The sequence below is a fragment of the Notolabrus celidotus genome, chromosome 5 (assembly GCF_009762535.1).
Source record: "Notolabrus celidotus isolate fNotCel1 chromosome 5, fNotCel1.pri, whole genome shotgun sequence".
NCBI classification, from domain to species: domain Eukaryota; kingdom Metazoa; phylum Chordata; class Actinopteri; order Labriformes; family Labridae; genus Notolabrus; species Notolabrus celidotus.
Window position 1 is genome coordinate 23,819,980 of NC_048276.1, and position 15,029 is coordinate 23,835,008.

At 39.9% G+C, this 15,029-nt stretch overlaps 1 protein-coding gene across 1 annotated transcript; it reads right to left on the minus strand.

Annotated features, from left to right (window-relative positions):
* Positions 1-3,771: 3,771 nt before the first annotated feature.
* On the minus strand, positions 3,772-14,470 carry ppp1r14aa (protein phosphatase 1, regulatory (inhibitor) subunit 14Aa). Its single transcript, XM_034684632.1, has 4 exons — positions 14,075-14,470; positions 10,339-10,419; positions 10,037-10,069; positions 3,772-4,588 (listed from the first exon to the last, which is right to left on the minus strand). Exons 1-4 carry the CDS (start codon positions 14,279-14,281, stop codon positions 4,412-4,414), a joined length of 498 nt encoding a protein of 165 aa, XP_034540523.1. The 5' UTR covers positions 14,282-14,470; the 3' UTR covers positions 3,772-4,411.
* Positions 14,471-15,029: the final 559 nt, after the last annotated feature.

Consider the following 15,029-nt stretch of genomic DNA (forward strand, 5'->3'; position numbering starts at 1 on the left):
ATGTAAGGTCTCCCCTGAAAATGCATTGTCTGCTAGGTAGCATATATTGCTCGCAAACCTGCACATATTGATCAGCATTAATGGAGTCTTTACAGAATGTTAAAGCTACCCATGCCATGGACACGTATGCATTGGGATGCTGGCTTTTGAATTGTGCACTGATAACAAGTGGGTAGTCCTTTTCCTCTTAAGATAGATTTAAAAAATACCAATTCATGTTACTTACTTGTTGCAAATCAACTGTATTAGTTGGGAGATGTTCCTCCAGGTGATATTTTGAGCACAAAACGTTTCCTCTGTTTTTTTCCTCTGTCTGTGTATCAATTACTTAAAAAAATGTTCTGGCATCAAATGTAAAACTAGCATATCTTTTTTACAAAACCAAAACATTTTTCAGTTTTACATATGTTGTGGTTATACTATTTTCAATTTTTAAAAGGGTTTAAATGATTTACATACCATCAAAATCAGTTATCAATATTTTACACTACATTGGCACTTATTCACAGGTATACTTCATTTGATACCATTCCTTGTTTTTCCAGTGTTTGCATTTATCAAAAACAGGAATAAAGGTAGCTATTTTGCTTATCAAAGTTGTGTTTTTCTTAGTGGTTCATTTTTGTATCAATGTCTGCCTGAACCTGAAAAGGCTTAAGCATACAGTGGCCCTGAAGTGCAAATCACAACAGCAAATCAGAAAACACTAGGGCATTTCAGAAAACACTACGGCAAATCAGAGGAAGGACGGAGAGCAACACAACTCGCTCTTCTTCAGTTTTTTTTTCTTTCTTTGGATTAATTGAAATATTTAACAACTCAAACAGTTATATTTCATTCGTACTTATAGCAGGGTGATAACTAACAGCATCACTGTGGTCTTCACCTGGCTCCCCTGGAAGTGTGTAGTGTTATCAGCTCAACTCAGTGCTGCCCTCTTGTGTCTCCTCTTGTAACTCTTACCACAACAAAATCCCCTCAGCAGAAAACACTAAAAAAGTAAAAACAAAAGCAAGTTAAAATTTGAAACACAGAATGAGTGATTGAATAAAAAATAAAAAATACTGTCCTATTTTAGACTTTACAAACTTCTTATTCGTTTTTTGGATAATATAAACAATTACAATTCAACATGGGTGACATATCAATGCAGCATTCCTGGTGATGTAGCAAAAAAAAACACATCTATGTCATACGTGTCTAAAATGTAACTCTGTGGATTTATAGAAGAATTGAAATTATCTTAAATATAATAGTTACTTCAGTAAATGTAGTTTTACCACAGAAGTATAACAAATATATGGCTGGCAATTGAAGTCTTTAAAGTTGTAATTTAATTTTGTCAAGTTAGAATCATATTTTAGATGCTTAAAATAAGTGTAAGATATGGTTAAAGTGGTAAATATTTACATTTCTTATTAGAACAAGAAAGAATGGCATTTATCTGACCTTTACTGTAGCTTGAGGGGAGCTCGAAACATTTAGCTATCACTTTTAGGGAACAGTTCAGCCATCCATCCTCTAATACAGTGTGTGGTTGTTACATGTTTCAAACTAAATTGAGATATTCTCCAGATCTATGAGTCAATTTGCTTCAAGAAGGAAAAACTCTTGATTGACAAAATTAAAAAAAAAACATACAAAACAACATCCCTATGAAAAGTCTCAATTTTAACTAAAGACTCATTGCTGCTCAGTGTAGCAAAACTGGACATTATAAACAAGGATGATTGTTGTCCTTAGCTATTGTGTTGGAGCATAAAATCGTATATAAAACATGGACACATGATGAAAGAAAAGTTTATTAGCACTGTCTGCAAAAGGACTGGTATCTCTCTGCAGACTCTAAATTAAGTGAACACAAAGAAAACAAATGAAGCAACAACACATCACCATAACAGAAAGACAGTGAAATATTACAAAGCCCTGTTGTGTTTCAGTGCAACAGTTTCCAGAGTTGCATTGCTCTCTGTTTACTGCAACCAGGACCATTAATTATATTAATTTCCACTACAATGTAACAGATGTTTAACAAGTCTTTCACATCCATCCAATCTAGCAGTGTGGTTTAAAAGTGATGCAGCTAAGACTCCTGTGGAAGGTGGAGAGTACTGTAACTCTGACAGTATGGTTCAGTGTTAAAAGTGTCATGTTGAAGTAATATTAAGACTTTATTCAAAGTAAAAGGCTGTATGTTATCTGTTGTGTTGCTCACACTTGACCTGATATATTCTCTGTTATTAGCTGTTGCCATAAACTGGCACATAACTTATGTGCACATGGAAAGAGTGACAATTAAAAGACTTACAAAGGTTCTTCTGATACATTTCCTGGTTAAACAATAAAACTTAAAGTTCACTGTTTTCACACTGAAATCTGAGGTCTTTCTGGGATACTGAATGGAAGACCTATGGAATGCTTTTCAGTAATATTATTTGCCAATATATTAGTGTTAAATCTGTAGACAGAAGCTGGTCAGTTTAGTGTGAGGACTGGGGCAGCCTGAATGAGCAGTTCATAGCTCAATAATTAACACTTCATGACATCATGTTTGTGAATCTTTGCTAAAACTGTGAGGTGTAAACATTGCATGTTGTGGTCTCATGGCAGCATATGTGCGAAACATCTTCATGTCATTTAATCAGAGCAGAGTCTACTGAGATATAACATGTTAATGATTCAACTTTAAGGTCTGTTTAAATATTAAAGACATGTTTTGCATGGCCCTACATTACAGTCAGGTTTTAGTTTGTGTCTTGTGATGCAAATACACATCATTCATGTGTTCCTGCAAGTTCATTTTTTTTCAACCACATTTAATATGCTGCCTTATGAGAAAGTGTTTCAGAGTTTTCCTGATGTCAATCATAGTCCATCAAAAATAACATACACAGTCTTGCCTCCTCTTGCAGACAGACCTGACAAAGTTTGAGTTTTTACTGGACTTCCACCAGTTCCATGTCAGGTCCGTCTCCACTCCGCTGTGGTTCAGCTCCTTGGTCTCTAGTCCGTCAACACCCACCGGCAGGAACACAGCATGAAGCAGGACCACTGGACAGCTGGAGTCTCTGAAAACCTCTAACATGTTGATTCTAGGCCTGGCTTCGCTCATTCTGACGGTTTGATGGTTTAGTTAAGTGAAATAGGATTTAGTGATAACACAGAGTGTTTTATTCTGAAAATCGACAGTATGTTTTAATTTTGTTTCAGTGCCTGACTAGCTGTCTCTAGCATCTGAAAAAAATATACAAATCTTTCGTATCTGCTGTGGAGAGAGCTCCTGATTGCCGGAGATGAGTGGAGCGAGTGAAAGTAAATACATTGACTAGAATTGAAACCTATCAGCTACGGTTTCCTGACAGAACGGAGATGGACCAAACACCTATCTGGTGGAATTTAGCCGTTACGTTGAAGGTGATGATTTTTTTGTCAGTCACTAACCTAAGTAAGGATCAGCTGATGGAGCTACTGTAATGATTTCCTTCCTCTTACACTTACCAAAACCTCCAAGATCCCTCAGGTCAACACAGTCCACAGCAGAGTAGTTTCTCATGTCAGTTTGAAACAGACACTGATAGTTATGGAAAGTTTAATGCTAGTATCCTACTTGTTTTCTCTCACCACTCCTCCTCTAATCTGCTAATCCTGTGAAGATCGTAGAGCTGTCCATCATGACGTCACATTCCCTCTTTACAGCAAGTAAAACTAAACCTCTCATAAAATCACTCACACAAAAATGTTCATGTTAAAAACTTGCTAGACCGTCAGAAACCATGTTTGACAAATATTTATTCAACATATATTAATTATGGTTTTATAGTTTGACTTAACTTGTCCCATTAGTTAACATGGAGGAGACAGCTTTATGGCCTATACTGCAACCAGTCACCAGGGGGAGCTTTAAATGTTGGCTTCATTCTTGAGGAGCTGTCATGGCGTCCATCTCTATATGTTATATCATATGAACCACATCACCTGTAGTTGTAGTCCCTCTATAAATATGAGCATCACCTTGAGGTGTGCCTCAAGGTGATGTTATGCTACTGAACCTGCTGTGTCTGGAAGTGCAAATATTCTCAGGTTGAGTTTAACCAACATGAATGCACACAAGTTAACTTGCTGTCATACTTCTGCATTTAACATCAGTAATATTTGATTCATGCCCAGTCGGAACAGAAGTTAAGAGAGCTGCTCTAAAAGACAGCCCTCCTTGCTGTTTCAAACGTTTTAGCCTTTATGCTAAGCTAGGGGAATTGCCCTTGGCTGTAGTTTTATGTTTAGTGTAGAGATATTTATTTCTCCCTCCACGGTGTGTGACTCTGTGTGTGTGTGTTTGTTTGTGTGTGTGGTAGTGTGTGTGTGTGTGTGTGTGTGTGTGTGTGTGTGTGTATAGTGTTTGAAAGTGGGGCTGTCAGAGGGTCTGGTTCTGTCCTCGGGTGGTGTGCACTTGTTGGTGTGGATTGTTGAAGTGGTACGGCTCGTGGCGGTAGTGGCTGTGGCAGATAACTGGATGCTCGATGCCCTCACTCTGCAGCTCCTCCTGTTTGTGAACGCCCTCCAGCTTCTCCACTAGCTCTCTGATGAAGGTCTGAGGAGGAGGAGGAGTACATCATGCAGTGTAGTTTCATAAGGCATTATCTTGTCATTTATGCTTCTTGACAATGTGATCAATGATTCTAATGATTTCTGACCTGAATTAACAGAACCTACAGATAACTATTTGCTGCTAGATTATGATTAATTGATTGTTTTTTTCTTGCATCACAGCAGCTCTGAATGCAACATTCACATGACTAACAGGATAAAAAAGATCACCAGGATCAGGATTGAATGCCCTTCAGCGTACTGTTAATCCAGGACTCAGCTCCATATTTAAGTCTAGAATAGACTGCTTTACAAAGAGTGTTAGCCTGACCTATCTGAGTGATGTTTTAACCTTAGCTATAATTTCATGTAACTTGTAGTTTAAGTGTAGTGAACTTTTTCATAGTTCTAGAAACAGTTAAAGCCCTCCATTTAGAGGGAGAATGAATATTGCTCACACAGAAAACAAACAAAGGCTGACGATCATTCTGGTGTGAGCTTTCTACTTGTGAAATACTAGCATTATTTTTCTCTCTGAGGTGAAGGACAAGAATATTGTAGTGAGCTGAAGTCCATGTGCAGGAAGGAAAACTTTGTCCACCCCTTAGTATTTCTAATTTCATGTAGCAGCTAACCAAATTACATTATTCTACTAAGCTAGTTGCCAGAGAGCCCTCTCCTCACTTTGCCAGAGATTCAAGTGTAGAGAAATCCCCCCTTTCAGACATGTCTCCAAAATAACCGTCATCATTTCTTGGTTCTTTACACTCCCTGGAGAAGGGTCCATTAATTTGTTTATGGTGAGTCTCAGTTTCACTGTGAATAGAAAGTTTCACAGAGTTTTCACGGGCATATTCACTCAGAAACAGATTATCTTTTGATTTATTTAAAAGAGGAGAAGTAAACAACTTTTACATGTTTGTTGGGTGCTGGTTTATCTCAGTTGATAGAGCATGTGCCCCATGTACAGAGGCCACAGTCATCTCAACAGGATTTGGTGCATGTAAGTACATCTGAGAAGTGGAGTAAAATCCTATCCTCTGCCTGCACTTTCTAAATGTTCATGTAGAATCTATGGGCCTGATCTACTAAGATCCCAAATAACGAGCGCTAATTTGCGTGTGCAAATAATAATTTTGCACAGGCCATTTCTGGGCGTGTTGCGGGTGATCTACTAAGACTGCGTAAACGAGTGCAAAAATGGTGTGGACCACCCTATTTTACGAGGATTTTGCGTGTGCTATCGGCTGTCACCATGGAGAGCTTGAAAGAGTGGTCTAAAGCGATAGATGAAGTTTGAAGCCATGGAGTTGGAGGTCTTTGTGGAGGAGGGAAATAAACACATCGGTGAACTCCAGCAGAGACATCGCAGCGTCAGAAACGCGATTTGGGAGGCCATCTGTGAAAAGGTGAATGATGTGAGAAAAAAAACAGAAGATCTGCCCATGAAATAAAAGCATCTACTCAACTCCAAAACGCAATCAGTGTTTTGATGGAGTTTAGAGAGCGATTTGATGAGGCTTAGTCTGCCACTCTTGCTCCAGAAAAGTTAGGCGTCACTTGGATGAACACCGTCGCCTCACTGTCCCAGGGAGTAACTTTCGGGTGAACGTGTTTAATGCCTGATATCATCATCCAGCAACTGTCCCAAATATTCACCAGCTTAAATGGAACTGGGAACATGTTTGTTTCAATTCACCCCAACACTCTGCTGCAAGCACGAGATGAGGAGTTATGCAGAGCTGCCTGGCGCAGCTCAGTGAGCCCTCATTTTCCAAGTTAAAACTAACTAAGAACCCCTTGATGAGCACGATGGGACAGAATAGACTGAGTGGACATGTCATGTTATCTATTGAGAATGACAGATCAAAGAAAATGGACATACAGCGCATCGTGGACAAGTCCACGGAGCTTAAGGCTCGTCCAAACAGTTGTGAGTAGGCCGAGTACTTCATATTATTTTTTTGTTTTTATGTGAACATGTGGGCTGTGCCAATTTTACTAAACTTTATATCTGTTGATACAGTGACCTACTGTGCTCTCATTATATGAAAAGGTTAAAGTGGGTGTCAGAATGTCGCTATCCGTGGTGCTGAACTGCTTTGAATTTGAATTGTTTTATTATTATTATTATTATTATTTTGTTCTCTTGGTTTGATTGACTAAAACATTTAGTAATGCTTGTAAGCCCAGCTGTTGCGGGCATGTTGTAAAGCGATGTTATGATGAGCTTTACAGTGACCACAGCCATGTGTGCGTAACGCTGTGCCAGTTTGCACCTGCCTTTCAAACGTGCTAAATATAGACGCAAATACAGCGCGCGCTATCTGCTTCAGGTTTGATAAATCACATTGCGTGTGCTGAATGATTACATTTGCAGCACCTCCTCCCAGTATTTTGCGCGTTCTGATGATCTACATGTATCCTGAGTATTCATGAAGGCAAACACGCTAAATGATTTGCGAGTGCTATTTTGCTCATTTGAAAGACGCAATCCTCGGTGCTCCCGGTTAGTACGTCAGCTTTGTGCGCGCTATCAAGTTTGCACGTGTTTTTATACACGCAAACCTTTAGTAGATCGGACCCTATGAGTACAGATTACAAAGAATGTACTTCTGAAAACAAACAGAAATACAAACAGTTTACATCTGATTAATCTCAGTCGTTCACATGGTTAATGAAAACATCAGTGAAAGTCAGCTTGTTTTACATTCCACCGTTTCATGAATGAGTTCAACACCCTCGGCTCTGACCTTATCTGAGCTTTGAACAAACAGCAATCAGGATGTAAGTCGCAATAATATTTCCAAATGAGTGTAACGTCAGTCATTCTTCAGCTCTTTTTGTTGGCTTTAAAAGTGTTTCCATAAATTTAAAACAGACCTTTGAGAGCAGAGAGGTCCCTGAGTTCCCATCACTCTGCTGCTGTTTTTGTGAAAGTGTTGCACTTCATTTTCTGTTTAAGCATGACACATAAAAATGCAATGCCAAAAATAAGTCAGCTGACAGGAATCTGGTTGCCAAACATCACATTTAACAACCGCAGAAGACAAGGTTTGTTAAACAACCAATAAATACTCACTGACTGTAAGCATGCTGGACTCTGGACTAATACGCCCTCCTTCTAAAGAAACTTATCAGCAGTATTTGTTTAGGTTAATTCCTGTCTTGGCTGCAGTTGTTTTTATTCAGAACATTTCACAATGAATAAAGATTTACTGAGAAGTGGAGAGCTGCTGTGCTGAAATCTCTCATAAGTATGATTTCTCAGAAACCTAATGCAGTAAGATGCAAGAAGCTTTAGAAGGAAAGCTTTACACATTTCCAAGCCTCTTTGAAAATCATACTTACATGCTCATACAATGTTTATGATTACCCCTTTTCATTACTCAAAAATAAATGACAATGCTTATCTGTGATGGAAATCATGCTTCAGCTTGTTGAGATGGAAGATCAGTTGATCATATTAAAAGTTTAGAGTTTTTCTGTGGAATAAAAAATGCCCTCTTAAAGCTCCTTTCTGTTCGTGTTGATTTTGGCGCCCCCTGAGGACAAATGTATACCTTGTGTCACTTTGCTGATTTTGTCTTGTACATGTATTGGTTGTGTTTTCTGTCAAAAAGTCTGCTCCTGCTGTCTTATAGCTCTCAAATATATCACTCCCTGTGAATATTTGCGGTGGGAAAAGTGTCAAAAGAGTTTTTCTTCACTGTGCTGTGATCTGACACCAACCCCTTTGCAACTGTTACAGCCATTACAATTCGAATCAAAGAAATTGTGAATCTTTTTGCTCTTGGTTTAGTTTGCTTTTGTAGCTCACACAAAGCATCACTGTAACTTACAGTCTGTCATAGCCAGTTAAAAACTCCTCCCGGGAGCTTTAAGCTGTATTCACACATTCACAAAACTCTTTCTGAAATTTCGGGGCGAGCTGCAAACAGCTGAATTTTTCACCCTGACTCTACCTGGGACTTTTCCTACCAGCTGAAAAACTACTGCAAGAAGTCAGAGTGATTTGGTGTGAGAACAAAGCAGGAAACATCTGTGTCAGTGCATTACAAGTGAAGGTGCAGGGTGATATCTATCATCATGCGACACAGAACGACACATAACAGGATTAATAAAAACATTTTATGTCTTTAAGAATCATTGTCATCTGTCTGTGTATGTGTAGCATTGATATTATTGCTAAAACTATTATCATAGTGTCTCTGTTGCCTCGTCCACCATCATGTTGGAAACATTACACCGTGGCTTTCACAGCATGCTTTGGATGTCATGTCTTGCCTCCAGAGCCACATCTCCCTTAATTTGATTACTCAGGCTGCTAAAGCCAACAGAGAATTATCAGGACCAACATGAGAGGGGAAAATAAGAGCAAACGTTTTTTTAAAGTTAAGTCAGAGGGTCAACGTTTCAGAACAAATTTGAGGGTGCAGACTTGGCCTACTGGTTAAGTTGCGCACCCATGTAGAGGTTGGCCCGGGTTCGAATTCAGCCTGCGGCTTCTTTCCCGCATGTCATTCCCCCACTTTCTCCCAGTTTCCTACAATATCCACTGTCCTCTCCCTCTATCAATAAAGGTGTAAAAGCCCCCCCCCCCAAAAAAGAACAAATTTGATGTTCGTTTGCTCAACTTTATGTGTGAATCGTTGAATATTAATAACATTTCTCTAATTATTTCTCCTAACTCCTGGCCCAAACAGTCCTCTGTAGCAGGCTCACATTAACTTCATGTAAACTTTGATTTATTATATTATGTACAGGAAAAGACAGCTGATTTCTAACCATGAGCCATGAAGTATATTAAGAAGAGGTCTGATCAGTGCAAGCGTAAACACAGTTATGTTTAATATTGAACAGTATAATTGCAATGCATGAGGGAAGAAAACACAGTAAGAAGATTATTTTATTGCATTTTGAAAATAAAGTGGAAAGATCTGGGATGAGGTCTAACCTTCGGTTTTAGAATGTGAGACACTTGCACTCCTGTGATTTATTTTTCCTTTACTGCTCCCTGTAGATTTTATTTTTGAATAGGATGATATAAAAGCATTTGTGTAAAGACACGCTACATCAGAGAATAACAAACCCAAAGTATGAGTTGAAGGCAAACAGCAGCCTCTCTGACCCTCCCTGCTCTTTTGCCTGTGTTTGCATCTCTGAGCAGACCACAGCTAGTTCGACGTCTGAGTCCAGAAAGACTCTTTGTTTCTGCTTTCAGAAGTGAAGACAAAGCAGAAGAGCACATAAAGCCTTTGTTGTGGTATGTGGAGTGACTCTGGGGTGAGAGGTCAGAAGATCCAGCTACAAGTCTATCTCCACGTGACCCTTGTGTGTGTGTCAGTGTGTGTGTATGTTTATGTGTGCCTTCAGGTTCACTGTATATTTGCATGTGTGAAGTGTGAACCATAACTCAGGTTGGAAATGTAAAGTCTGAGTTCAAACTTACCTCTGTGTTGTTTCTGCAGTTTCTAAGAAGCTCCTGTAAGAAAAGACAATTATGTCACTAACATCACTTATTTTTTGATATTTTATAGAAACAAACAACTTAAATATCTGCACTTGTCATTATAAGTGATAAGCTGTGTGCAGTAAAATCAACTCCCTCAAACACGTTAAGGGAACAAATGGAGAAAGAGGATTTTAGTGGCAACAGAAAATGTAATAATGCTGCACAATAGAGAAATAAAGTTCCTCCTAAAATAATGTAATCTGCACCGTCTGACAGTGTGACCATGCAGGTCATGTTACCTGTAACTTCCTGACTCGTTCTTCATCGTCAGGCAAATCAATCAAACCGTCAATGTTCACCTCCTCTGGCATGTCGCCCTCCTGAAACAAACACACCGTCACTCAATAATGCACACAGAGTATATATGAGTCAGTATATACACACTGAACACTCATCTGTTTATCAACTGGTTAAACAGATGTATCACTTGTTTTACTCTAAAGCCCCACACACACACACTTCTATTATGTTCCTATCTTGAGTGAAAAAAAAAACTTAAATTAATAAGTATATGAAGAATTAAAAACTTCAGCACAATTATTCCAGAAATGTTGTATATGTATGAAATACCATGCTAGCCAGTACACCATTCACAGGGCTTGCAGTCATTTCAATGCGTAGTTTCACTTTGTAGGAGGTCCACATCAGGCTACGTGCATAGGCTTCTGCATAGGAACAGGGCTACATGGACCTATGGCGTATGCTACAGCGTTGATTTGACACAGAAGCATAAACAAAGCTTCACAATCTAAACCACGAGATTATTCAAATTCACCATCAAATCTCAAACGGAGCAACAGCTGTGAGTTAGTCCAAGAAGGACAAACTTTATTACCCCCAGAGGAGAACTTCAATTTCTCCACTTTGGTATTGAACATGCTACATACTCACAGGCCAGAAATACACATGTGCACAAACCCTATGAACATGCATGAATGGAGAGATGTCAGACCCAGGTGAGTGTCCTGAGTTTAGTGATTTTCTCAAAGGCACATCAGGAAGTGCACAGGATGGCCAGGGGACCTCTCCAGATCCCCGCCCAACTTCCATTCTTGAACCAACGATCCTCTGGTTCCCAAGCCAAGTCCCTACAAACACACCTACCCTACAGTTACTGCTTCCCCAACTCCCTCTCAAAGTGGCATTGTCCACAATCACTTGACAAAAATACTGCACTCCATTTTCAGTCCCACCACCTCTCATCCCAACTGCAGGCTCTTTTGGATAGTATCCCACCACTCCTCAAGTTTCTGCATGGAAAACTAAACTGTAAGGAGTGATGAGGTCGGAGTCTATGTGCAAAACACAAACAATATTCTGCCACTGGGATAAAAAATATAACATAAGTTTCTGATTGAAACTAAGTTCAAGTGAGTTCAGTGAGGAAAACTTTATTTTGCATTCACTGTTTTGGATTATTTCTCCAATGGATTAGATTATTTTCTCAGAGCTAGCAGGGGGGCAACTCCAGTGGTTGCAAAAAGAAATCAGACTTTATGTAAGTCTACCAAATGACAATGCTGCAGATGAGTTATCACCTCACCAAACATTTACCAGATGAGTTTATGGTCCTGTTCACTTGTTTCAAGTCTTCTCTCAAGTCTAAGGTGCAGTTTATGTTTTGTTTTCACAGTGCTTAACCATAGATTGTATGGAAGGACGGAGGACATGACAGTCAAAACACTTAGAGATCCCCTTACCAACTGCCTGCAGTATAGGTCATGAAGTCTGTATCATCCATGTTAACAGATGGAGCATAGGTCAAACTACACAATCAAATTCATGTTTTTACTTCTAAGTTTAGTTTAGATTGATTATCTGATGATAACAGTGTTTACAAATGAGGTGTCTGCAGCATATTAGAGGAGGAATGGTGAGACGAAAGGTAATGACTGGTTCCAAATGTGGTATCTGTCAGCGCCTTCTGTTTGGGGTATTTTGGCTTCACTTTTGTACAGCAGGAGGAGGTGGAGATGTGTCCTGCTTCTTTATAAACAGCCAACAACAACAGTTTACTGTGATGTTTTACTGCCCAACTATAAACATTCATGACAGCAAACTTTCAGATCCCTATGGGGATGAAACTCTTTGGGCACACTTGGAGCAAAGAGATACTGCGCATGTGTGAACTAATACCAAATGCATCTACACCCAGTATTCCAAAAGCAGCTTCAGACTCTGTATCCAGCCTGCACACATTTAATGTCCATCATTTGGAGGCAGAACAATGTTCACGTAACACTGAAACAGTGGCTCATTCTGTTTGGACAAACAGCCATTGTACCAGCTAAATGCAGGAACAAGCTCAGCCGCCCATCCACAGCACACCATACCTCCACACTGCACTGCTCTGCACAGCCAGTATAATAAATCAAGCCCCTGACACAAACAGGACACCACACTCAGAAAAACTTACCCCGGCAGGTCATTCTCTCCTCAACAAGACTTTCTAGTGTCTGACACGACTTTGTTCAACTTCTACAGCTATTAAAAGACACTACAAGATAATCCTGATTTTTACATCAAATTCTCCAGTTCAGTTTTCCACCAGGCTGTATAAAGTTTATACAGCAGCTTTGGCTTCTTTTGTTAGTATCTTAATCTCCAGCAAAAACAGACAAATGAGCGCCTTGAAACACCAGTAAAAAAGACACAATCATCCCCTAGTGTGCCATGAGTAATGTATTTTGGGTGCTATTTTGAATTGACAGGAGAAGGTGCTCGCAGCTGATAGGAAGTCCTGCTGGGAAATTCAGAAGTGGCAGTACTGCTTATCGCTTACTTAAAGCACTGACAGCATCAAAACAAATCTATACCTTTGAAATAATATTCTGAGTTTGGACTAAAATGAATACTTTGAATATAAGGTTTGTGTGCAACTGGTTTGGAGTTAAACAGAGATCTGAATTCTACGGTAGCCCACAGTGGACATTAATTTATGCAAATTAATGATCAATAAATGTTCAATTGTTCATTGTTCAATAGCACACACCGGCAGATAAACCTCTGCCTGCTCATTTGTGGTGAATTTTCCTGAATATTACCTGCCGGGTTCTCTGATCATCTCACCCTGATGTCTTGCAGATGCAGTATGTTACAAAGGCAGGAAGAAATCTGAGTAAAGTCAGGGTGAAACTTTCACTCATGCAGTCAACCTGGTAAATTTCTGCTTCTACAGTACGTTAGCTTCAGCCGCACTGTTTCTGCTGACTTCAATGGTTTACAATATTGTCTTGTTAGTGTGGCCAATGGCAGCTTGACGGGTCATTGTCTGGCCTACCACAATTTCAAACTTATTTGTTTGTTTTCTAGATCAACAGAAAATTCCTCTGCTCTCTTGAACTCATAAAATAAGTGACAATCTTAATAAGAGCCCTGATTCTACTCATTATAGCAGGACATGGCTTATATAAACCCCTGTTGGGGCTTTCACAAAATGTCCTAATATTAAAATATTTGGCTCTCAGCACAATCCTGCACTCCTCCTCCTCCTTGCACATCTCCTCTTGAGACACCATAACCTCTGGCAGCTGCCTGAACAAACAGATGCAAAGTGTTTACCTCCTGGGAGCGACAGCAGCAACTCCCTTCTCTGTTGTCATCCATCCCCTCTTCCTTTTCCTCATTATTCATTCTCCTCTCCTTCCCACACTGCCCATGTAAGGCAGAAACAAAACCCCAAGACAGACATGCATCTCTGAGGGGGGACAGCTGTAGACCTCTGGGTGCTTGGCCTTGTAGGGAGAACGGACTGCCCCACTTCTGCTCTTGAAAATATCACACTTTTGATCAAATATAACAATTTTTATGTCATGATGAAAGAATTCAGCCTGAAGTTTTGTGTTTCACTGCTGAGAGGGACCTCTACAGGGTGTTAATCTAAGCTTTTAACAGGCTGTTGCCTTATTTATCAGCACAGTGTATTCAAAAAATAAGACTTTAGGAACGTATTTACTCTCGTGCTCCAGAACTGACCTGTCCCTCGTACAGCTGGTCCAGACTGTCGTCGATCCACTTCTCCACATCCAGCCGCTTCTGCAGCTCCTTTCGGTTGTACTTGACAGTGACTCGCGCGTGTCTCTTGGGGATGTTACCGCTGAGACCCAGAGACAAGTCCGAGTCTGATGACTGAACCTCCTCGTCGTCTTCCATAAGTGTCGTCTCGGTCCGGTCTGTCGCCATTTCTAGTCTGGAGTGGTCTGACTGGTTCCTCGTCTTTTTACGCACAGCTGATACAGAGAGAGATAAAGAGAGAGAGAGAGAGAGAGAGAGAGAGAGAGAGAGAGAGAGAGAGGCGCGTTCCTTTCTGTAGGAATGTTTAAGCACGAGCTCTCTATGTAAATATTGCTCCTTCTATTTCTCAATTCACTTCATCCTGTAAAAACAAGACTTGAAACTGCGAAAACTGAATTTATTATATATTTAGTAGCAGGGGCGGAGCTAGACTCTCAGCGCAAACGGGGCTAAGCATCCTCAAGGGGCCCTTCTGATAGTCAAATTCACAACTGTGAAACAGCTGATATATTGTCTCCCCTACTTATCAATAAAAAACACAAAGTCTCACTTATTGATCCAAGACAGCCCATAAAAGGCACCAGGTTGCTTATCAAGTTCAAATGTTTCAGCTGCACCGAGGACAGCACACAGCACTCTACTGCATTGATTAATGAATGGTTCAGCACAGACGCCGATGGAGAGCGACAGGCAGGTGCATTGTCCAGCACTGTTTTTATCAGGAACAACATTAACATGAAATAGACACAGCGGTTTAAATGCAATTTCAAAGGCCGTCTACAATACCTCAGGAGAGGTAAAAAACGTAAACATATTCCATGTCAAAAACAATGCCAAATGATTTTTTCCCCTGAAGCAAGTTTTCCTTCATGACACAATGTATATAATTGTCGGTATTGAGTAGCTACAGATTGTA